This window comes from Centropristis striata, chromosome 16, assembly GCF_030273125.1.
Source record: "Centropristis striata isolate RG_2023a ecotype Rhode Island chromosome 16, C.striata_1.0, whole genome shotgun sequence".
NCBI lineage: Eukaryota > Metazoa > Chordata > Actinopteri > Perciformes > Serranidae > Centropristis > Centropristis striata.
The window spans coordinates 22,041,905-22,064,446 of NC_081532.1; the positions used below are offsets into that span (position 1 = coordinate 22,041,905).

The 22,542-nt window shown below is 36.5% G+C and overlaps 3 protein-coding genes across 5 annotated transcripts in view; all 3 read right to left on the bottom strand.

Annotated features, from left to right (window-relative positions):
• LOC131987897 (signal-induced proliferation-associated 1-like protein 1) overlaps window positions 1-1,646 on the bottom strand; it is a 46,998-nt gene extending 45,352 nt beyond the window's left edge. The window contains exon 1 of the mRNA XM_059352812.1: window positions 1,484-1,646. The gene's annotated coding sequence lies outside the window, so the exon portion shown is untranslated. The remainder of the gene's footprint in view (window positions 1-1,483) is intronic.
• Window positions 1,647-3,586: 1,940 nt separating this feature from the next.
• Window positions 3,587-12,425, bottom strand: LOC131987898 (glutathione peroxidase 2-like). Of its 2 annotated transcripts, none has more exons than XM_059352813.1 (7): window positions 11,944-12,425; window positions 10,039-10,099; window positions 8,769-8,829; window positions 8,604-8,681; window positions 8,361-8,450; window positions 5,647-5,940; window positions 3,587-4,100 (listed from the first exon to the last, which is right to left on the bottom strand). In XM_059352813.1, exons 1-7 carry the CDS (start codon window positions 12,065-12,067, stop codon window positions 3,747-3,749), a joined length of 1,062 nt encoding a protein of 353 aa, XP_059208796.1. In that variant the 5' UTR covers window positions 12,068-12,425; the 3' UTR covers window positions 3,587-3,746. The 2 variants fall into 2 exon arrangements, with proteins under 2 accessions (XP_059208796.1, XP_059208797.1); XM_059352814.1 differs by lacking the exons at window positions 3,587-4,100; window positions 5,647-5,940 and adding exons at window positions 6,323-7,296; window positions 7,398-7,463 and having other exon boundaries at window positions 11,944-12,416.
• Window positions 12,426-14,077: 1,652 nt separating this feature from the next.
• LOC131988040 (protein max-like) lies at window positions 14,078-20,893 on the bottom strand. 2 transcript variants are annotated; one of them, XM_059353038.1, is made up of 4 exons: window positions 20,691-20,893; window positions 17,479-17,586; window positions 15,480-15,603; window positions 14,078-15,398 (listed from the first exon to the last, which is right to left on the bottom strand). In XM_059353038.1, the coding sequence occupies exons 1-4, from the start codon at window positions 20,724-20,726 to the stop codon at window positions 15,214-15,216; spliced, it is 453 nt and encodes a 150-aa protein (XP_059209021.1). In that variant the 5' UTR covers window positions 20,727-20,893; the 3' UTR covers window positions 14,078-15,213. The 2 variants fall into 2 exon arrangements, with proteins under 2 accessions (XP_059209021.1, XP_059209020.1); XM_059353037.1 differs by having other exon boundaries at window positions 15,480-15,618; window positions 20,691-20,891.
• Between the last annotated feature and the right edge of the window lie 1,649 nt (window positions 20,894-22,542).

Sequence of the window (22,542 nt, forward strand, 5' to 3'; positions counted from 1 at the left end):
GCAGTATATTCTGCACATTATGCATACATAAATCAGGTCTGATTGGGCATCATGTGTGAAAATGCCATGGGGGACCATGACTGCTGTACAGAATTTAACATTTTGTATTTTAATTGAACCCTCTGAACCCCAACATTTTCTTAAAAAGGTCAGCAGAGACAGTCCATTAATTGTAGAAAGAAACTGTAAAAACAGGCATTATCATCCAAATTTGAACCTTACGACTGTCCCTGAATGGATCAAAGGTTACGAAAGTTTCCATTAGAAAAAGTAACCAAAACAAAGCTTAAAACTGTGATATTTCTGTCTTAATCACTTTACTCTACATGTCTCATATAGAGGGGCACCAAAAATTAAGCGTTCGCAATAACTGGATTCTATTAAAAACAATAAATTCTGCTCCTCAGTGACACTGAAGCAATGATTGATTCTGCTGAGAGGAACGGTCACGTGACAAATATTCACTGAAAATCTGTTTACACAGAGCAGAGAGGAGAGGACAGGAGAGGCTCAAAGTAGAGGGTGTAAAAATGCAAATAGTTCAATATGCATAATATAGAATATTTTTCAATATTCATGACACAATTGTTGCATATATAAATTCCTTTTTTTTAAAAATGTAATCAGAGAAAATCAACTTGCGTTCCTTTTTATTTCTGTCATTTTAACTGTGTTATTCTGACACTTCTACCACTTCTACACAGGATTGTGCTGATTCCATAGAGGTGCAGCACACACTACATATACATATACATATATATATATACATATACATATATATATATATATATATATATATTGCAGTGACAAACAAGGCCACAGTGAATATAAAAAGAGCAAAAAAACGCCCTGAAATGGCTTGTTGGGGTTCAGAGGGTTAAACTGAATCATATTCATCAAGCAGGGCTGTAAACAAATCAGAGCTCACAGGGCCAGCAGCAGCCAGGCATATGTGGCACAAGGAAATCACCTGCTCGAGCTAAAATCCCTCCTCGTGTGGCAACAACATGAGACACACCATGCTGAGAAAAAAAATACAGCTTTTCTGGTGGTGACAGTAACACAAGGAGACAACCTATAGGCTATGTAGTGGTGTAGTGTGCGCGGTACCACCTGTGAATCTGCCGAGAACAATGCCCTTGACATACACAGCGACGACGTATATTTCTGACAGCGGGTAAAAAAAACGTTTTCTCACCGAGTCCACTCCGTCTACCAGCAACCCTGTTAGTTCAAACCCACACTGGCACTGATTGCGCACTGGCTCCACACTGCACCTCCACAAAGATGTGCTTTGTCCACACACAGACAGCCGACAGATGTGAACAACACCCCGCACATGACCAGCACCACGCTCACCTTTCCTCCTCTCTGCCTTTTCTGGATGTCACACAACACGAAGAGGGTTTTCCTTCCTTTTGTTTCAACTCAGGTCCTGTTAATAAGTCCCAACACACAAACTGCGCAGCTGCTCGTCTCTTACCTTCTCCGGGGGGGAAATGTGCGCTCGCTCCGGTTCAAACCGAAAATGCTCCCGGTGTCGTCCTCCGGAAAAGGCAACTTGGAAGTTTGATAGAAAGTTACGGGTTTGCCTCGCTGCGCTATGCAGCTGCTGGAGGGATGAGATCATTCAGGCTGCCTCCCCTCTCTCTCTCTCTCTCTCTCTCTCTCTCTCGCTCTCTCTCTCTCTCTCTCTCTCTCTCTCTCCCTGCCCCGGAGTCTCGCGAGAAGGTTTCGTGGGGGAAAGCAAACGTTTCTGTGGCAACAGTGCTCACCTGTGTGGTCGAGGGAGAGGAGGTGAAGAGGAGCTCTCACTCAGCAATGAAAAACACAGTCTGGAAAGATAGTTTTTTACGCCGAACTTTCACTTGCATCCTTTTCTCTGTAGGTCCAGATGCACACCTTGTTGTATGTTTTGCTACACTGTGATTTTTTTTATTATTATTGTTTTTCTACATAACGTGCTTAAAAAAAATTCTAAAACAAATTTAAATAAAAAACGAGTAACTAAAAATCCTTTGTTCTGTTTTACTACAATGTAAAGAAAAAGAGAGGATCTTAAATTTTGTAAATTAATATAATGGGACATTATAGATTTTTAAAAACAGTATAATTCAATTGCTTAATGGTCTTGAATGTTACACATTTAATTCTAACATACACACATATATACAGTTAACTTTAAATTTAATGTAAAAAATGTAAAAAAAAATAAAAGTCTGTCAGCAAAACAAAACAAAACAAACACTAACCGTCATAGTAGAGTAAAATAAATCGTATTTTTTTTTCCCTCCAGTTAAGATAAGTTTATTTAAAAACAAATACAGATATTTACTGCATATCATTAAGACAGTGATGCTAGTAAAAGCTTGATACTTGGCGTCTGCATACAGATACAATATTGTCGCAATGTCATACAATGCCTATCATATAGAATATTGTGTTTATTTATTTTATTCAGATGCCATAACTGCAGTTATATAAAGGGTTATTTGTACCAAGTTAAGTAAAAAAAACAACAGTTTTATACATTATTTTATTATTTCGAGAATTTAATTAAGTGAGTCATCTCTCAAACATTGACGATCTTCGGTGGTATTTTTCAGCAAACTGTGTGTGCAGGGAAGCAGTGCAGAGGGTGGAGGGAAGGCCCCTGGTATTCCTTCTCCAGTATTTGCTGCTTCTGATAGGCAACATTACTTACCTGACTGTCAGCCACAGAGCCAGCAGGCCTGCAGGAGACACATTAATCAAATGTCCTTGTGTATCACAACAACGCAAATATACAAATGTGATATGCAAAGACAGTGAGTCAGGCTATCTACATGAAACAGTGTCAGGTGACTATGCCTGTAAGTCCCCGCAGCAACCTGCCAAAGACATTAGGGTACTGCCTGGCCTATGTAGCCTGTGGCAGTGACATCATCAGCTGATGTGGATGGGAGTGGATGTGCAGTAAAATCCACTGCTAATCTGCAGACCTTGCAAACAATGCACAGTGTGCATAGAAAATTAAAGCTGGATAACAACTCATTACACAGTAGCAAGGTCGATGCTCTTCTAAATCCGTGATTAACGGCTCGTCTTCAAGTGTCACTGTGGTAGTAAAGCATTGCTGCGGCTGCATAAGCTCACAGTGTCAGCACATCTTACTGGAAAATGTAGATCTAGTGAATTGGTGGGGATAAAGAAGATCCTAACAAATAAAGAATGAATCAGCAGCATATAGGATGCATTATGCAGAGGAATGGTCTGTGAGCTTTTTAATGTGCAATGACAACATGCATCATAACTCCTGTGGTTAACCATAACTCCAGGTGGATATTGGGTCCAATTAAAACAGAAGATACATCAGCAAAAGAGAAGGTTGTTTTTAGGGTTTTTATTCCAGTGCAAACATTTCATGAGTGTGCATGTGTGTGGTGAATGTTAATTCATAAAAGCAGCACAGAAGTTGTCTCTATTTGCATGATCAAATCAGTAGCACCATCTGCTGGCCAGGCGAAGAAAACAACAGCACATGCATAAGAAAATACCTGGCTTTGCAATGTCTATAAAGTATGTAAAATACATTGTACACATTGAATTTATTTCTCCGCTACTCTTAAGCACTTATAAGGCCTCAGACAATATTCCCTCAGCTTTTCAGAATATCACCGTCATTTAATAAGACTTAAAAGTGTGGAGGACAGCATATCAGCTCCAACTGTGATGGATGGGAAGTCATTAAGAGGTGGAGACTATTCTTAGGTCTTGGTTAATCTTAACAGTCTTTGGATGTCAGGCTCTATGTCAATGGTGGGGAACTTTTTGCTGTATCTTTTAAAGGGCTCTCCCTCTGGCCCAACAAGGAATTTCTCAAAGTTCCAAGAGATGTCCGTCCTGCTGATGGGACTCCAGACCAGGAATTTGGGGTCCTGGATGAGAGAGGTGGGGTCATCATCAGGGTAAGGCAGCTTGTCTTTAAGATAAGCGAAGACCGGATGTGTGTTCGTCCCGTTAACCTCACACTTCTCAAAGATGGTGAAGCCGGGCTGAAAGCCACCACCTGGCCGCACATACTGCAGGGAATTTAGAATCTCTCCATTGCTGCAGTTCTCCTGCAAAACACACATGCTCTTTTTCAGCTGTTTTATACTCCACAGTAATATTGTTAAGGTTTTAACAGTCATAGTTTGCTTCTAATTCTGGTTATAACAGAAATTTAGCTGATTACACAGCCACTTTCTAAAGAGAGTCAGGCAGATACTTAGAGTCTAATTGCAGTACTAAAGTTAAAACAGCAGCTGCAGATTCCACACTATGCAATCATGCTCTTCTTTTAAATTGCTTTATAGGAAATCAGAGTCACTGACTAAAGCAAAGATGGGAGAACTTTTAATTTTCAGAAGTGAAACTCGACCCAGCCAATAAAAGGGGATAAAAGCTGTTAATGAGCCTGTTTGAAGGGGACATACATATAAAGATGGATGACATTACAGCTCCCTAAAAGTGGAGCAAAAACATCTGGATCAACCCCTGGTGGCTGGCTGCAGAATAGTTCATAACCTATACTGTCAAAGTACAGATCAAACATGTTTCTGTTATTTTAGGTAGTTCTTTTCACCCTAATGTAAGTAAAAGTGTTTGGTTTTACTTAGTTATGTAAATCTATAAAATGGGGCTGTGACCTTGATATGGCAGCTCCAGACTGTGGCTTTGAATGCACAAGATGGCAGCTCCCTTATCCAAAATATTTGGGCTTCATTTTTGTACTGTGGGCAGGAGTAGAGATGCATCTTCCATCCTTATACGTTGGGGTAAAAGGGTTGCAAAAAACACTTTATTTTTGTCATACTGTCTGTCCGAAACAAAGGCTGTATGTTTTCTTTAAAAGATCGCCAAAATACATGTTTATCTTAGAAAGAAAATGTAAAAGCAGTCCTTGGAACAGCTTACATTTCTTTTAGAAAAAAGTAACTAAAACAGATCTTAAAATTGTGATATTTCTGTCAGAATCACTTTATTCTAAGTCTCATTTAAAAAGTCGCCAAAAAAATAAGCATTTTGGATAACTAGATCCTGTTAAAAACATTAAATTCCGCTCCTCGACACTGTGAAGCCATGATTGATTCTGCTGAGACGAACGGTCACGTGACAAATATTCACTGAAAATCTGTTTACACAGAGCAGAGAGGAGGGGACAGGAGAGGTTGTAAAAATGCAAATAATTTAATATGGTTAGCATGTGGAGGGCAATTTTCCCCTCTATTTGTGACACTTGGGGGAAAAATATATATATATATAATTCCATTTCATTCCAATTTAAAAAAATATATATTTATCAGAGAAATGTTCTTTTTCAGAGGTCTAAAGAATGTTAACATGTTCTCGTAGAAACCCAAAAAAACAAGTATGACCCTGAAAAGGTGCATAATATAACCCCTTTAAAGTAAAATAATAGACCTAAATTGTCTTAGAACCTCTGGTAGTATTGGTGTAGCTTTCAATTTTGTATAATATATTTTATACCCAGAGGAAGCATTTCAGGTTTTACATGAATACTAAAATATCATCAGCATATCAAGCAATTTTATGACAGTTGTAGCCTTTAATATTTTAAGAGCAGATGTTACAGGATCAACCAAACCACCATGCTCAACTGACCTGATATCCAAACTGGTTACAGGGGAAACCCAGGACCACCAGCCGATGGGGGTACTTGCTCTGAAGTTGGTTGAGCTCGCTGTAGTCCCGGGTGGTGGTGCCTCAGAGCGAGGCAACATTCTCTATTAGGACCACCCGCCCCCGGAAGACATTGAAGTCCACCGAGTCTCCCTCCAGTGTGGTGGCTCTCAGGTCGTAGAAGGTCTTGGCGATGAACGTCATCTTGACTCCTGTGCTTCCTGACTGGAGGCAGACGGGATCTCGATGTGTGTCTGTATCCAGCTGCTCGGTCACCTGACTCATGTAGGACACAAGGTAGCTTTTTAATGGGTGTCAAATGGCTCTGCAAGAAACTGATCTACACCTGACATACAATACTCTTTACAAGTTTTAGATAGATTGACATTTTCACAAGTACATGAAGCAGTTATTGCATGATTGATAATGATGTGTTTATTATTATTGTAGATACATCTTTGTATCTACATCTTTGTGTCTTAAGTGTTGAAATTTTAAGGATTTCTTTTCACCCAAATGTGCTGTTCATTCGTTTAAAATTAAAGTCTTATGCTGAGTAACATTGTAAAGAGTAGATGGCGGGAGAAAAAAAACATGTATTATGGCATATATTCCACTTAATGGTATCACTATAACATTATCTTTAATGTTATAGAGATATATATCTCTAAAACGTATCAGTTTCCTCAGTCATCAAAAATTTAGTGTGTGATCACTTGTCTTTCACAGCAGGTGATGAAAAATGAATGAACCCATCTAAACTTCACTCTCCATCCAAATTTAGTGACTCAGCAAGGCTCACATACCCAATTACTTCCTTTTGAATATGGCAAATTCAAATTTATTAACTTACACATTGGTAATTTATCTTCACAACATTACATTAAAATGACATCTGTGGCACCTCGGCGGCCCTGACAATGTTATTTTCAAGCAGCAGCAGCAATCACACTGCTCAGCAAACAGCACGCGATGCCGGTCACATTCATAAAACAAACAGTACATATACATTCAGGATGGTAAACAAACATGCACTGCATTCAGAAAGGTCACTGAACATGGCACAACACTGTCTCCGTTGAGGAATAGGTCCATTGTGTAAAATAATCCCTGCTTGGTTTGAGTTTCGAGGTGTAAATAATTTAATGTCCTCTGGCAGCCTAGTATTTGCATATATACTTTCTTTTCAAGTTGATGAACTTATTTCTTAAATATGGATCAATCAATTTGTAGATGTATAGTGCATTTTTAAGGTGAAAATTAAGAGGGATCGTGCATTGATAGTTTGGATGTACAGCCACTTTCATGCAATGTAAATATTCTCTTCACTGGCTGCAGAGATCATGCATGAGTGGGCCCTCTGCTGGCTGCTGCTGCTAACTGCACCAACAGCCTCCTGTTCAACAGGTCACAGTATCTATGAGGGCTGAGTCAAGTCACAGTGGGCAACAAGTGTCTTAAGCTACAGCTTTTCTAACAGGCGCAGGTCTTCTGAGTCTTGCTGTCGTTGCCTTCGCTGCCTTTCTCTTCCTCCAAAGCGGCCTTTTCCAGATAATCGTCGAGAGATCCCAACAGGTTGTCCTCATGTCTCTTGTGAGCCTGCAGCACCAGTTCTGTCGCACGAGTGAAGGCCTGAAGGTAGGAGGAAGTGAATAATAAACACATCAGATAATGAATAAGAATGCAGCAGGAAGTTCCCTGCAATAATTGTGTGACAGACAGATGAGTCCTACCTCACTGATGTTACTGCTGGTGGAGGCGCTCGTCTCAAAGAACTCCATCCCGTAGGCCTCTGCCAGCTATAATTCAGTAATTTACACACATAAAAGACCCCCCCATAAATAAACAAAGCTATATGTTCTTAATGATGCACATTTTAAATCTCACTATCGAGCCACAGACTTTATTCACACCGGTACATCAGTGGGAAGGCAAATTATAATGAGCACTCTTTCAGGAATGGCTCATGGAGTTGGCAAAGGATGCATCATACGTGGAGACTACTTGGAGTACATTGCAAATGTGGAAGGATCTTGATATGAAGTACATACCATGTATAAAAAAAACTTGCAGCCCATTTGCACCTTCTGTATGTGTCTAAGAATCATAGTAATATTTGTAACTTAAATAAGTTTAAGATGCTGCAGACTAATGTAGGCATATACATTTGATTTGTGTTTTTTCTTCCTCTTTCTTTTTCCTTTTTTTTAAACTTTCTTTTTAACAATTTGACAATGTAAACCTTATGGTGTTGGTCACACGAAGCAATGCTGTCAACTTCCCTCTAAAGTACTTTTGTTTGTTTGTTTGTTTGATGATGATGATAGAACAAGTAAAACTGGAGATAAGGTCAAATATATTTAGTATAAAAATATAGAACTAAATGTTTATCCTCATTTTACCTCTTGTATGTTATATTTGTAACTGTATTCCCATTTGCAAAATTCTTCACTGAGTATGATTGTGTTTTGAAAGTTAAAAAAAACACTTTTAAAATGAAAACTTTAGGGCAACATCTTATGTTTTTTTTTGTTTCTTGGGTTCAAAATATTGATCCAGTAAGCCAAAGTGAAAAAATATTTTAAGACATTTTTTTAAAAGTGGTAGATACAGGCAGAATGAATGATGAAAAAAATCATAAATAAAAACAACAACAACAAAAAATAACAAAACTTAAATATAAGATTCAATCAGACCTTGCTTCCTTGGTCCTTTGTCACCGTCCTCTTGAGCCCCTCATCAGATTTGTTCCCCACCAGGATCCTCTGCACCTTTTCTGGAGCAAACTGAAAAACAACAACAACAGCAGAGACAGACAGCTCAGAGAAAAGGGACTTCATCATCCTGCCGCTCACACTGAGCCGCTGGACGTGCAGCAGAGAGTTAGTACGACTGCGGGGTCACTGTGAAAGGCAGGGGAGCGAAATGAGAGAGCTTACTTCATCCACATCACTGGCCCACTTCACCAGGTGCTGGAAGGACGACTCGCTGGTGATATCGTATACGAAGATGATACCCTGGACGATAATCCACAAAGAAGATGGATTAAATAATGAAAGCTACAGTAACTCCCTGAAGGCAGCATGTTTGTATGGAGGGGTCACCTGTGCACGCCTGTAGTACTGTTTGGTGATGGTCTGATAGCGTTCCTGACCCGCCGTGTCCCTGAGCAGAAGACAAAACGCACATCAGCAGAAGATCATATCATATCATCTCAAGACCTTTTATGACTCTGTGGTAGCTTCCGCTATTTTTTACGCGGTGGTCTGCTGGAGAGGGGGTTGCACGGACCGGGACAGGAACAGACTTAACAAGATGATTAGAAGAGCAAGCTCTGTCCTGAACTGTCCACTGGACTCCATAGAGGAGGTGGGTGAGAGGAGGATGTTAGCCAAACTGGCATCCTTCATGGACAACCCCTCTCACCCCCTGCATGACACTGGGGGGTCTTTGAGCAGCTCCTTCAGCAGCAGACTGTTACACCCACGGTGTAAGAAGGAACGCTTCCGCAGGTCATTCATTCCAGCTGCCATAAGACTGTACAACACCAGCACAACCTGAACGAGTTGGAGTTTTCTTTCTTTCTCTTCTGCACATTTTTGCATATAATTTGCACACTCACTTAATTTGCACTAAGTTGTATATAACAAAGAAATTTCCCCGCTGTGGGATTAATAAAGTCAAATCTTAATCTTAATCTATATCATAGTGTACTGGAAATGTTCAAACACAAACAAAAACAGGATTTTTGTAGGGAAAAGGGAGGCAGAACGGCTTCAAAATTCGCTCAGTGGTCATGATTTTAATTTGTTGTTCCTTTATTTATTTATTGTTTGCAGATATGAATGTTTGTATATATGTATATGTAAATATATAGATATGTATGGAAAGGGGTGACTGGGTACAGGAGAATACATACTTAAATTATTATAACACATATAACTAATTATGGAAGTAGTACAAAAAGAAATCAATATATTATATATATTAAGTTATAATATATAAGATAAATCGTTGATAGACTATATTTTGCAGGACATATTTGTAAAATAAATAAATATATGTATATTTTTATCTTTATATTGTTATATTTATTTAATTTAATTTTAATTAAACAATATTTTTCATATTATATTTATTTCATTAATTTATGTTTTCGTAAGTTATGATTAAATACGGAAGCCTATGTTGATTTATTAGCTGGATATTAATGGAGAGGGGGTGAGATTAGCATTGTAATTAGAATAGATTATTTTTGCTCATGCACTATTCTTTTGTTGACTTGTTTATTTATGGTCTTTTTTTTTTAAAAATGTGCATGTTTAAAATAAAGATTTCAATCAATCAAACGTAATAAAATGATACATAACTTACCATATCTGTACTCTCACCCTGATTCCATCTAGTTCCAGTGTTTTCATTTTAAAATCAACTCCTACCAAAAAAAAGAGAAGAATTTTGCATTTTATTTAACAGAGTCAACACATGAATAAGGTCAAACTAGAATCACTAAAGCAACTGTGACAAATTGGCAAAAAAAAGAAAAATCACACTTTGTGGTATTTAACACGTGCTATTGTGTGTTTTGTGAGCACTTAATGAGAGTTGCTCGGAGACACTATTGTCCCTAATGAATAGTATCTCAGGCACTGCATCGTGTCAGCTGTTGAATCATTCATATCATTCATTCATCATTCAATCATCAATATGTCTCCAACAGAAGGTTGTAACTGATGCAAACAACAACTGTGTGTTTTTCTGCTGGGTAACAGGCAGTGGTGGAGCAAGTATTCAGATCCTGTACTTTAATAAAAGTACTTAAAATACACAGTTTATCATAGAAAGAGTCTGTAAGAACAGGCATTATTATATACATTTTACTTGCCCTTGAATGGATTAAACAAAGCTTAAAATTGTGATATTTCTCTCAAAACCACTTTATTCTACATGTCTCATTTAAAACGTGGCCAAAAATAAAGCATTTGGAATAACTAGATCCTGTTGAAACCCTTAAATTCTGCTCTTCAGTGACACTGTGAATCCATGATTGATTCTGCTGAGACGAACGGTCACATGACAAATATTAACTGAAAATCTGTTTACACAGAGCAGAGAGGAGAGGACAGGAGAGGTTGCAAGTAGAGGTTGTATGAATGCAAATATTTCAATATGTACAGCATGTGGAGACCCAATTTTCTTTTCTTTATTTGTGACACTTGTGTGCACTTTTAAAAGTGTTGCATATATGAATTCCATTTTAATCCAATTAAATATATATATATATATATATATATCAGAGAAATATATGAATATATGATTCATGTCATTATAATGGTGTTATTTAGCATGAAATACATTTCTGAGTTGTTTCTACTTCTAGCCATGATTGTGCTGATTCTATAAAGCTGCAGGACTTAAATAATTTATATATATTTTATATATTGCAATGAAATACAAGGTAAAAAGAGATAATAAAAATAAACACCCTAAAACGGCTTGCTGGGGTTCAGAGGGTTTCCATTTTTCGTGCTACAACCTATATGTACAGTTATTTATTTGTTTGATCTAAAATCCAAAGAAGCTAATATTTACCAACAATCATAGCATAAAGGATCAAAAAGAGATTTTACATACCGTGCACATTCTCAAATAAATTGGTTAATCCCATGTAAAACTCTCTGAAACCCGCCTGCACTCACTCTGCACGCCAGTCACAACAGACTGAAAGTATGGAAGACTGTTTTTCTTTGCTTATGTGGAAATAATTTGGAACTCTTTTGTGCGTAAAACAAAAGCCCCACCATTTTCCTCCAAGTCATCAGTTTATCGGGAAAAGAGGAAACAGGGATATGAAGCACTAATGAGCAGATCAGTCTGCAAGTGCCCTTTGTTTTTTAATTACAGGACAAAATATAAAACACCTTAAGGGCAAAAAAAATAATGTTTTGTTTCTGTACTTGTGACAAATAAGAGCTTTCTTCTGCATCATTCAGTATCTTTATTAAGAAGCATATTTATGTTAGAAAATGTCTTTATTTTTGTCCAGTAAGTTTCAGCCTGAGGCACTTAATCCTACCAGCTAAGTAGGCCTGTTTTTACACTTTGGAAAAAAAGGGGGAAATTACAGTCAACTGTTCTGAAAATTCAGTTAAAAGTTGACGTTAATTCTGCACAAACTACCACTGGTGTTTATCCGGTTCAACCTGCGGCTGTCTGGAACACACAGGATAAGTTTTTGAAACAAGCGTCACCTGATCAGAAACTTGTTGGATGACTTACCGATGGTAGAAATGTGTGAAGGATCAAACTCGGAGTCCGTGAACCTCCGCAGCATGCAGGTCTTCCCGACCCCCGAGTCCCCCAGCATCAGCAACCGGAACAAAATGTCGTACTGTTTAGCCATGATGACCAAAAATTAAAATATAGAAGAAAGCATGACTCTTCCATGTAGCTCCTGGCTCACTGCTGCTGCGTGCTGCCTTCAGGGGCCCATAGGAAAGTCGTACATGGGAACACGCCTATTGCAAATACACGTAAAGCCTGTTCAAATTCATTTAAGCCAGTTACAATACATTTTTCTAGAATAATATAGCGGGCTATTTTTTGGTTCGGTTCAAGTTAAGTGAGTAATTAAGTCTGCAGAAACATGAATAAGGCTGAATAGGTTATGTGTAATTAATCCGCACAATGATATACATGCATCGCCTTTGCTTTTTGTTTTGTTTGTTGTGTCTTCATTGCAAAACTATATTAGATTAGGCCGTGGTGGAGCAAGTATTCAGATCCTTTACTTTAATAAACGTGCTAATACTATACTGTAAAAAATACTCTTTAGCAAGTAAAAATTCTGCATCAAAATAAAAGTAAAAGTATGTTAGTGTAATCAGGAAAATGCTCTTAAAGTATTAAAAGTGAAAGTACTCATAGCAGAAAAAAATATTCACTGTGACGACAAACTATTATATCATTCAATGTTTTTGTTTTCTGTCAAAAAAATCTTAATTTCTAAGGTAAATTGTTTACTTATTCAGTTATTTGCCTCTGAAATAAAGTGAAGTAGTAAGTATAAAGTTGCTTAGAATTAGTACTTAAATCAATCCATTTATCTATCTATAAAGAGAAATACAAGTTGTACTTTATGTTCCCATTTCCTACGAGACCTGAAGGCAGCACACAACCTGCATCCTTGAGTAGCCTGTATGTTGCAGTGGGAGTGTCAGCTGGGACACATCACACTGATCTGGTCCCAAAATCAATATTTAAACAATAATAACAATAAAATTGTATTGTAAAAAACATTAAAATATTGTTTTTAAGCAAACAAACTTCAGAGCTAGATATTAGAGATACTGAGGCAACAAGAACAATAAAAAAATAAATATTTTTTAAATGTCACATTTTCTTTTTCATTTATGATGTCCACACTGCTGGTTGGTGGAGAATGCTAAATCTATTAAAGAAAATGGTTGCATCAAAACAGTCATCTTCATCATTATTGTTAATACTATCAAAATCAGGCTATAAAGGATTCTTCATGTGGAAAATGTGTGAAATCCCTCAAAGTAAACTGTTATTAAATGATCATGATTTAAATGTATATGTATAAATATATATTATATATAAATATATATATATATTAAAAGTCTTCATAGCTCAATAATCAATATTAACATTTTTTAAATCAAAATAAATTTAAAAAAATACAATTCAATTAAAAATATATATTTATATAAATAGACTTATTTTTTTAATAAAATAAAAACATTTTAAAAATGTACTTTATATAAATTATATTTTTTAATAAATATTTTACAGTTTAAGTCTAAAATACTTCATGTTGTAAAAAAATCTATAAATGTTAAAATCCACAAATGTGTTTAACATCTTTCTACATAACTAAGATCTAAAAAAAGGTGGAAAAAATAGTAGTGTCCCTCATTTAAATAAGTTTCTACTTATAAATATATTTTTTTAAAATGTGTGCTGACTTTTTCTTTTCAATGTATGCTGCTGTTTTGACTGGTACTTGCCTTAATTTATATTTTTAGTACTTAGTACACTTAAGCAGATTCCTTGTCTGTGAAAACCTACTTGCAATAAAACAAAGTCCTATTCTGATTATTCCAAGGGACAGACAAAAGAAAGATGTAGAAGAAATAGAAAAACAAAGAAATTGAATCATCTTTGTTCCCCTGATGCTACAATTCAGATATAGCCATCTAGAAATAGTTACTAAATTATCCCTGTTGCTTTGATTCCATTAGCAGTTAAATTTCATTATACACATCTGATTATTTTATTAACTGGAACTGGAAATGAGTTCACTCAGCTGTTTTCCCCCCCAACCACAAACACACCAGTTACTCTGGAAGCTATCAAGATATTATTAAAAGCATGTAGAGTCACAAATATATCCCAAAAGGATAAAATAGTTTTATTTATAGTCTCATAATAAAGGTATGCCTTAACTTGCAAGACAACCGTTGGCAGTATGTACAACATACCTGTAATTTCCATGGAATGGAACAAACAAATATTGATTACATACACACTATTTTACCTCTGCAAAAAGGAAAGAAAAGAAAGAAACGTTCCCAGCACAGGCAAATATTTCGAGGGAAGGCTTTTCTTTGCAGAACTGACACCATTAAAGAGTATACAGTGTAATATACTACACACTGAAGTGGACTTCCATTAACAAAAATAAAGGTCACTGCCCTTTAACTGCATTGTGTAACATTCAGAATCCATAAGGGGATTTTTTTATACCCACATTTGATCTGGTAATCATAAAAATAGAGGAAAATAAATAGTTGAACCTGTATAAACTCCACTAAAACAGCAGGTCAACTTGTTCATCCTCCTGTGCTCTCTGGAAAAGTCTCAAGCCAAACATCAGGGAGATCAGACACGAGGGTAAGAAATCAATTTCGGTGCGTTACTATAAATAGAGGAATTCATTTGATTACACAAACATTTTCAAAGACAAAAACTTCAACCACCTACACTGAATAAGGAGGGTTGCATCTTGCATAACAGACATTTTTTTTTTCAAAAGCAACTTCACATTCTTTTCTGGAAAAGTATGAATATTAAAAAGGTAAACTATCCCTAATTGCCATTTTTGTCAAAAAGTCTCACAACTCCAACAGATTGCAGAGGCTGTCCAAAAACAACCAGAAGAGAGAAATAATTATATTTTGTGTAGCTTAACTAAAGCATCATACCTTGTCGTCTCCACATTTGATTATGAATGGTTATCATGAAAAAAAAAAGAAGAAGCGTAAAGTCCTTCAAAACTGCAGAGCTGCCTCACTTTGGGGGTCTTAAAAGTTGTTGCTGGGCCACGAACGGAGTGACAGGATGCTTGCCAGGAGGAAAAAAGGAAGGTAGAAGCGTTTTATACATAATAGCACCCCTCGCACACAGTCTCCACCTTGTCTCCTGGACTGGCGTTAGAAGGCAGGACCGAGTGTGGGACAGGCTGAGAGGAGTCGGGGCTGGTGGGCAAAAAGAGTCTGTTTGGAGGAGCAGGGGAGCGGCCCAGGTCTAGCTGGGCTCCATGCGCAGCTTCTTTCTGTTGGGCGGCTCGTCCGGCTCTGATTCAGAGCTGGAGTCGGAGCCGCCGTCGAAGGCGGACACCGCGCTGCCTTTACGGTTTGTGTACAAGCTGCTGTCAGAAGAGTAGTTTGTCTGGAGCTGAGTGTTCCCCTTCGCCTTCTCCAGTGCACGAACTGCAGGAACACAGAGACAAAGACTGCAGCGGACCTCATCAAACAACACACGTTATAACTGACAGGCTGCATCATACTTACCCTGCTGCTCCAACAGTGCATTCTGCTTCTTTAAGTCATCGATGTCTTGCTGGTGGGTATGGTTTTTCCGCCTCATGTACTGGATGTACTCAGTGGCTTTGTCTAGAATCTGTGCTCGGGAAGCCTGTTTGACAGAACTCTGTCAGCAAAAATTTCAGAGAGCCATGGGGAAAAGCTGCAGTGTCTGTTTTGTTCAAGTAGAACAACACAAATTGTGCAGAGTTATGAACATTTATGCAGTGATAACAGTGGTATCTATGCATGCTGTGAGGCTGTCCTCAACTACTAATCGATACAATTAAGTAAATACTACTATTAGATATTTGATCATTAAACATAAAAACATTCATAAAAACTAGCCATCTAAGACCAAAATGACAAATTAGTAAACTAATCAACTAAGAGGTGCAGCCCTAATATATTGCAATTAGCTTTTATGGATTACAAAATAAGTGCAAAAAAATCTGAACTATTCTATATCATCAGCAACCTTTGGCACAAGAGCTCACCTTAACATATTGCAGAATAACTACCTAACACACATTCTCTCTATGTTGAAGCACCATCACACCTGCAAACTCAATTATGCAAATGGAACTGCACTTTGATTTAATTTAAATGATTGACTGATGAATAAAATGCAATGTGAACACAAACACATCTCCATCAGCTGGGTGGAATAAGATGCTAAAAGGTTATAGGGCTGTTGCCTTTCAGTTTTGTAAAATGTGGTTGGGCGATATGACGGTGTACACCGTGCTGCAGAAGAAAAGTGTCCACCCTGCTGAGATTTACCAATACTGTTCCACTGGGAAACCTATTCTCAAAGTTCTGAATACAGAGCAAGAGGAGGCATCCGGTTCACCTTAAAACTTGAAACACTTCAAGCTTCAAGTTAATAACTTTGAGGAAATAGGACAGAAATGGAAAGTGTGTATCTCCCCAAAACTCCCTTATTTTGTTTCAATCCTTTTCCATATGTGAGTTTAGTAGTACATATGCATGGGCATGACTGCATGTCTACATGTCTAAAATTGTATGATTATTTTTTGTTTACATTTTCCTTAAAAACAAGACACCCCATGTTCTTAATTTTTTTTCAAAATATATTGTAAAAAGCTGACAGAATGAAAAACAGGTAACACTTGAAATTATTTTTAGGATACGGATTTATAAGTATTATTTCATATTAATTTTATATAATACGTTACAAATAAAAAAAGACAAAATAATCAATAGTGATGAGGCATGGTAAGGTTATATTAAACCAGTTCCGCCGTACTGTATCATGTTATATACAGCTACAGTGATAGAAAAGTATACATATAGTGTGATGGAAGAGTTTGGCCATTTCGCCCACCGCTACTGTAAAAATACACTGATTAGTCACTCTCAAATCTCAGGTTGCATCATGAAGGTACACTTTGCTTTGGACAAATCTGACACACGGATGACTGATTTTTTAAACTGAGCCAATGATTTTCCTATTTCTGTCGTTTAGACCTCTCACAGATCTGTCCAAGCAGAAAATAACAGAACAGCATCTACTTTGGTAAACTGGTATAATAAGGGGGCTGACTATGGATTTGGAAATGCAGCTGATGAGCTGCAGACTTTAATAGCACAGTAGTTCACCTGAGCTTTATTTTGCTTGTACCGACAGTTTTCGGGTCATCATACGGTTCTTATGCATTACAATGATGCTTTGTTGCTCAGTGGTTGTGTTTAGCCATGCACAAGTGCAGCAGAGGAAATAAGGGCCAGTGATTTCCTACTAACTCTTTGGCACCTGTTTGTTTTTCTGCAGGGCAGACTTATGCTACTAGTCAGCGACAATAAGTAGATGAATGGACGGTTACACTGACAAGAAAATCTAAAGTGGATCTTTACTAGTATGGAGGTTGCTGCGCCCTGTGATAAATGGCTGACATAAATCTTACCTTACAGATTGAAAATCTTCGCTGCTACAGTTATAGAAATGCATAAATATTCCTCTCACCTTCTCTCCTTGTAATGCGGGCACAGAATCCCGTAAACCATGAAAGCTGTCTTTAATGTGGTCCCTGCGTTTGCGCTCCAGCGCATTGTGATGGGCTCGCTTGTCTGCCTGCAAAGAGACAGGTAAAGTTTTTACACAGTAAAAAAACAAAAACTAAAAGTCCGGCAGCAGAAGTTGTCAAACACTGACTGTCAAAAAACAATTGTTTAATTAAAAAAAAAAAAAGACAGATAATATACAGTAAATATCTGTATTAAAAATATATATCAATAATATATATCTGTAGAATAACAAGTCCTTTCTTACTTTAATAAGACAGGGTTATTTTTTACATTAAATATAAAGTTTTACTGTAAAAATAAACAGAAAGTTGCCTTAATTTTACATTCAGCAATATGATGTGTATTTTTTTGTATTTTTACATAGAATTAACAGTAATTTCACATTCAAGACTGTTAAGCACTTATATAATACTGTAAAAAGGAAAATATAAAATATCCCATTGTATTAATTTACAGATTTCTACTTCCATTTAATGGTTAATATTTTGAATAAAATTAATTTACCTTTTTTTCTGGCATTTGCACTTAAAGTAGAAAAGAAACAAGGCAGGAAAATAATACAGTACATTTCTGGATTTTTTCTTTTTTTCTTTCTTTTTTTACAGTTTATTTAAACCACAGGTCATGTATTATAAATCACACAAGATAAAACCAAGGAAGTCAGTAGAAGGTTCCTTACTTGATTACCACGTGACTTAACATACAAGTAGACGGGGGGTTAATTTAAAGCTGCAATATGCAAAGTCTGCAGCTTTACGTTTGCAAGTAAAATAAGCAGTGGTCTTAGCTTTCACATGTTCCTGCTGTGTGTATGTGCAAATCTCATTTTCCTGCAATTCTATAGCAGAAACCTGTGGTGTATGTTTACAAGGAGGGGATCTGTTTACAGAATCTCAACTGAAGATGTGCTTTGAGTTTATTTTAAAGGGTTGAACCAGTATATCCTGATTGTCCCAGCAACACTGTCCTTCCCAGGACCTCATTATCAACTCCTATGTCCACCTTCTGACCTTATAAACAGAACCAATGATGCCGAAGCTCAATATCTTCCAGACTTTAACTCACTTGATGTTTTGATTGGAAACAGACATAACACTAGAAACACTAGTTTGGGTGGTAACTGTCCACACCCTAATCCTTAAATGTCACAATCAAACAAATAAACTGAAATGCACTTCTTGATCTTCTTATAGTTATATTTTTTGCACTGATTTTCTATTGTCATTATTTATCTACTTCTAGTTAATATTATACTGAAAATTCCATTTATCTATTTTTATATTACTGTAACACAAAAAGTCCCCCTCCTGAACCAATAAAGTATGTCTACACACTCATTAAAACAGCTTGCCGGGTCAATACTCAAATATAGTTAAAATGTTTAAAAATAGCAAAAATATAGTAAAGGATAAGCTTTTTCATGGGATGTATTGCTGCTTTTTTATAGAACTGGAACACTTTATATTTATTCATATTACATTTAATTTACTTATCTAATTGTGTGATTTGTGTTTTCCTTTTTTCCTGTATTTTATTGTACTTCTGGAGCAACCTGGCACAATAATTTCCTTCTTATCAATGAAATTCTATCTAATATTATGTCAACAATAAGAGCGGTCTATTAAAAAATAACATGAAAATAAAATTTACTTTACAGTGAGGTGAACCACTTAAAGCTAAATTTGTTGTTTCATGTCTAGACTACCCTGTAACATTAGAAATGCTCAGCAGTCCTAACAGTGTGTACATATACTGTTAGGCCTACTGAGGATCTGAGCTGGAGATCCCAGCTTAATCAAACGGGGGGAGGGGAATCCATGGCTCTGAGAAATATGTGACCAGATCGAGCATCAGGCATGATTTCATATGCGTACTCAATTAAACCACCACAGCATGTTTATGTGCAATTAAATGGAGCTGGTTTGTAAACCATGTGGAATTTAAATTAGCATATATAGAAGGTTTAAGCTGCATTTGGCAAGTATGTTTTAAAAACAGTGCAAATCCTGCAGCAGCACTGAATTCTAGCTGCTGCAGAACACGTTTTAATAGGTCCAGAAAGCTGCAGGGCGATAACAAATGATCTTGACATGTCCCTAATCGACCAAACATCAAAACGTCAACACCGCCGTCTGTAGTGTCCTAATGCATACCCACCGAGGGGGTTTGGTTGCACATGTAGTCATGCAATTACGGTATCATTGCTTGACGCTGCAAAGATTGACGTCTGAAGACTTCAGAGTTTAACAAAGTTAAGCTTACAATAGTAAATTCTCACATTCCGCAAAACTAATCAAACAATATCTAAAAATATAAATAAATACTTATGTAATGCTTGAGAGATCTCGTCTTTTTTTTTTTTTTTTTTTACCAAAACAATAAACCATTTTCATTGTAAACTTATATGTGCTAACAATATCCTCGAATGCCATTATATAATAATTGTAAACTTATTACTGTACTTTGAAAAATAATTTCAAAGCTTTTTCAACTTTGATGACATGCTCTATGAGTTAAAGTGCATTTTGATTTATAATCCGACTTTTGGTGTCCTTTCGTTTTGTCAAAAAAAATATTTTTTTCATACAACATCAGCCAATGGTATTCTGGGCAGAAAGCCGCTGGGATTCACAGCAAAGCTAAAAAAATATATAATTAAATAAATTGCCTATGCCTCCGAATGCATATTTAAATCGGAGGTGAATTTATATTACATGTCAAAACATACATACTTCGTCAAATATCTTGTAATATATAATATAACATATAACGTATATAATTTAGTGACAGAGAATCAGTCTTTTTTTGGCCGCTCCCAGCACTTGTACCGTAATTGCACTAATAGATAAACAACAAAATCTAAACGATGGCTGGCTTAACTGGGTTTCGAAAACGACGGTTCAATTGACCGCAAAAAAACAACACAACTTATTCACCAGATTAATGTGATCGACATCCAGTCAGTCACCACCACAATAAACACTTTTTGCCAAATATCTCACTCCCTATTTGTCTTAAAACCCAGCGTTAGCCGTGAAAGCTAGCTAGCTAGCTAGCTTAATCAGATAGCGTAGGCTGGTAGGAATGTTAAAGTTGCTGTTTAAGCTAACATTTCAGCTAGCTACTTCTAGAGGAAACTAAACCACATACATCGCTGTCGACTTCGATGTCATCGTTTTCGCTCATTCTTCGGTGAACAGGTGCGAGAGAAAAAAACAAGCAGCTGTCAAAACAAAGTACAGCGACAACTGGGGGGCAAATAATAAAATCTAGCACAGAGCTTTGCTACAGCAGAGACATGACGATCAACGGTTTCTCTACACGTGATTCGCCTACACATGGACGGGAAAACATAAACAGCGCAGGCGCAACAAAACAAGGCCTTGTGGGTAATGGAGTAATTCGCCAAAAAGCAGCCCAGTTTGAACTGGTTCTGTTTTTTGGAATATAAACTACACTTCCCACAAGGCCACGGATTTGGACGCGCCCACCAAAATATACCGTTATCTCCTGCAAGTTGCAAACCCAGCAGGCTCAAGACCATTAATGTTAATGCACAAATAGATCAAAGTTATCCGTTGCATAGTTATAAATACATATATTATATGAACAGCATTTAATTTATTATCAACAATAAATCTATTAATCCCTAAACATATACAATCATTTTTAGTGTAACATATTCTTTCTAAATGCACCTGACATGCAGACATTATTCTGAGGCATTAAGGACCAAAATGCATTGTGCTAAAGTGTGCTGTCAGCAGGGCAGTGTGCTACAATAACTGGGCTTCCAGCATATGATTATGAGGCCAGATGGTGGCCTAACCCACTATGGCTGCCCACCCCCACTCACCATTCATGGTTGCACACTGGCTGCCCTTTAAATAGCTTCTGCAGCAAGCTCTCACTGCTTATAAACCTCCTGCAGCACGGTAACAATGTGCTGAATTATTAGGGTTTTGTTTTGTTTAATTATAAATCTTAACATAAAATGTTTTACATCCTTAAAATACAACATAATTAACACCTACACCTTATCATTTATATTCTATTTAATATAGACACAACAGAGGGCCTCTCTGCAGCAAATATGCTACATTATATTTGTGAGCTCTATTGATATTTTAAAAATGAATTAAAAACTTAATTTATGCAAGCATTCAGCTAATCTAATTTGGTTTTATATTTTTTTACTCCCAAGAATAATCAAATTATTTTAACACTACTTGTATTTTTCTGCAATTCAATTATATATTTACGTATGTATTATATTATCTATTTGTTTTGTTTTTAATGCCATACTGTGAAGCACTTTGAGTTATTATTATTATTATTATTATTATTATTATTATTATTATTATTATTATTATATTACCATAACGGTTTCTTGTCTTCAATAAAAGCCTCAATCAAGACATCTAAAACTGAAATTAATAATAATAATAATAATAATAATAATAATAATAATAATAAAATAAATTATTAATAATAATAATAATACATTCCCTCTAATAATTATAAAATAATTATTATTATTTACTTTTTATTATAAATATTATTTCCCGAGGAAATGTATTACTATTATTATTTCCAGAGGAAATTACAGTTTTTCTCAGTCGCTTTGGTGCATTTCTCACATCACGATTAATACATTTCTCAAAACAATTAGTACAAACTGTGAAACCTAGTTGATTACCTGCAAAAGCGTGTCACTTGGTCAAAATGGATAGCTCATTCCTCAAAACCAATATTCATGTCAATGAAAGTGTCAGTGGGCGACTGGTAGAGCACGTACCATTAAGGCTGAGTCCTTCCTGCGGCGGAGCCGGGTTCGAAGCCGGCCTGAGGTGCCTTTGCCACTGGTCCTCCCCTCTGTCTCCCCCTTTCTATCTATCACTTTCAATAAAAGCAAAAATGCCAAAAAAATAATCTTTAAAAAAAAAAAAAAAAAAAAAAAATGAAAATGTCAGTGTCATCAAGATGAAAAGTCCTGACACCA

Bases quoted from the DNA above. Each gene is read 5' to 3' on its own strand.
- LOC131987898 (XM_059352814.1), bottom strand. From the start codon at position 12,067: ATGGCTAAACAGTACGACATTTTGTTCCGGTTGCTGATGCTGGGGGAC. The intron at 10,100-11,943 runs GTAAGTCATCCA...TTTTTTTGGTAG, and splicing joins TTCACACATTTCTACCATCG to GAGTTGATTTTAAAATGAAA. The intron at 7,297-7,397 runs GTAGGACTCATC...TCCTACCTTCAG, and splicing joins CCAGCAGTAACATCAGTGAG to GCCTTCACTCGTGCGACAGA.
- LOC131988040 (XM_059353037.1), bottom strand. From the start codon at position 20,726: ATGAGCGAAAACGATGACATCGAAGTCGACAGCGAT. The intron at 17,587-20,690 runs GTATGTGGTTTA...GTCTCTTTGCAG, and splicing joins ACATCGAAGTCGACAGCGAT to GCAGACAAGCGAGCCCATCA. The intron at 15,399-15,479 runs GTAAGTATGATG...GTGTTCCTGCAG, and splicing joins TGCACTGTTGGAGCAGCAGG to TTCGTGCACTGGAGAAGGCG.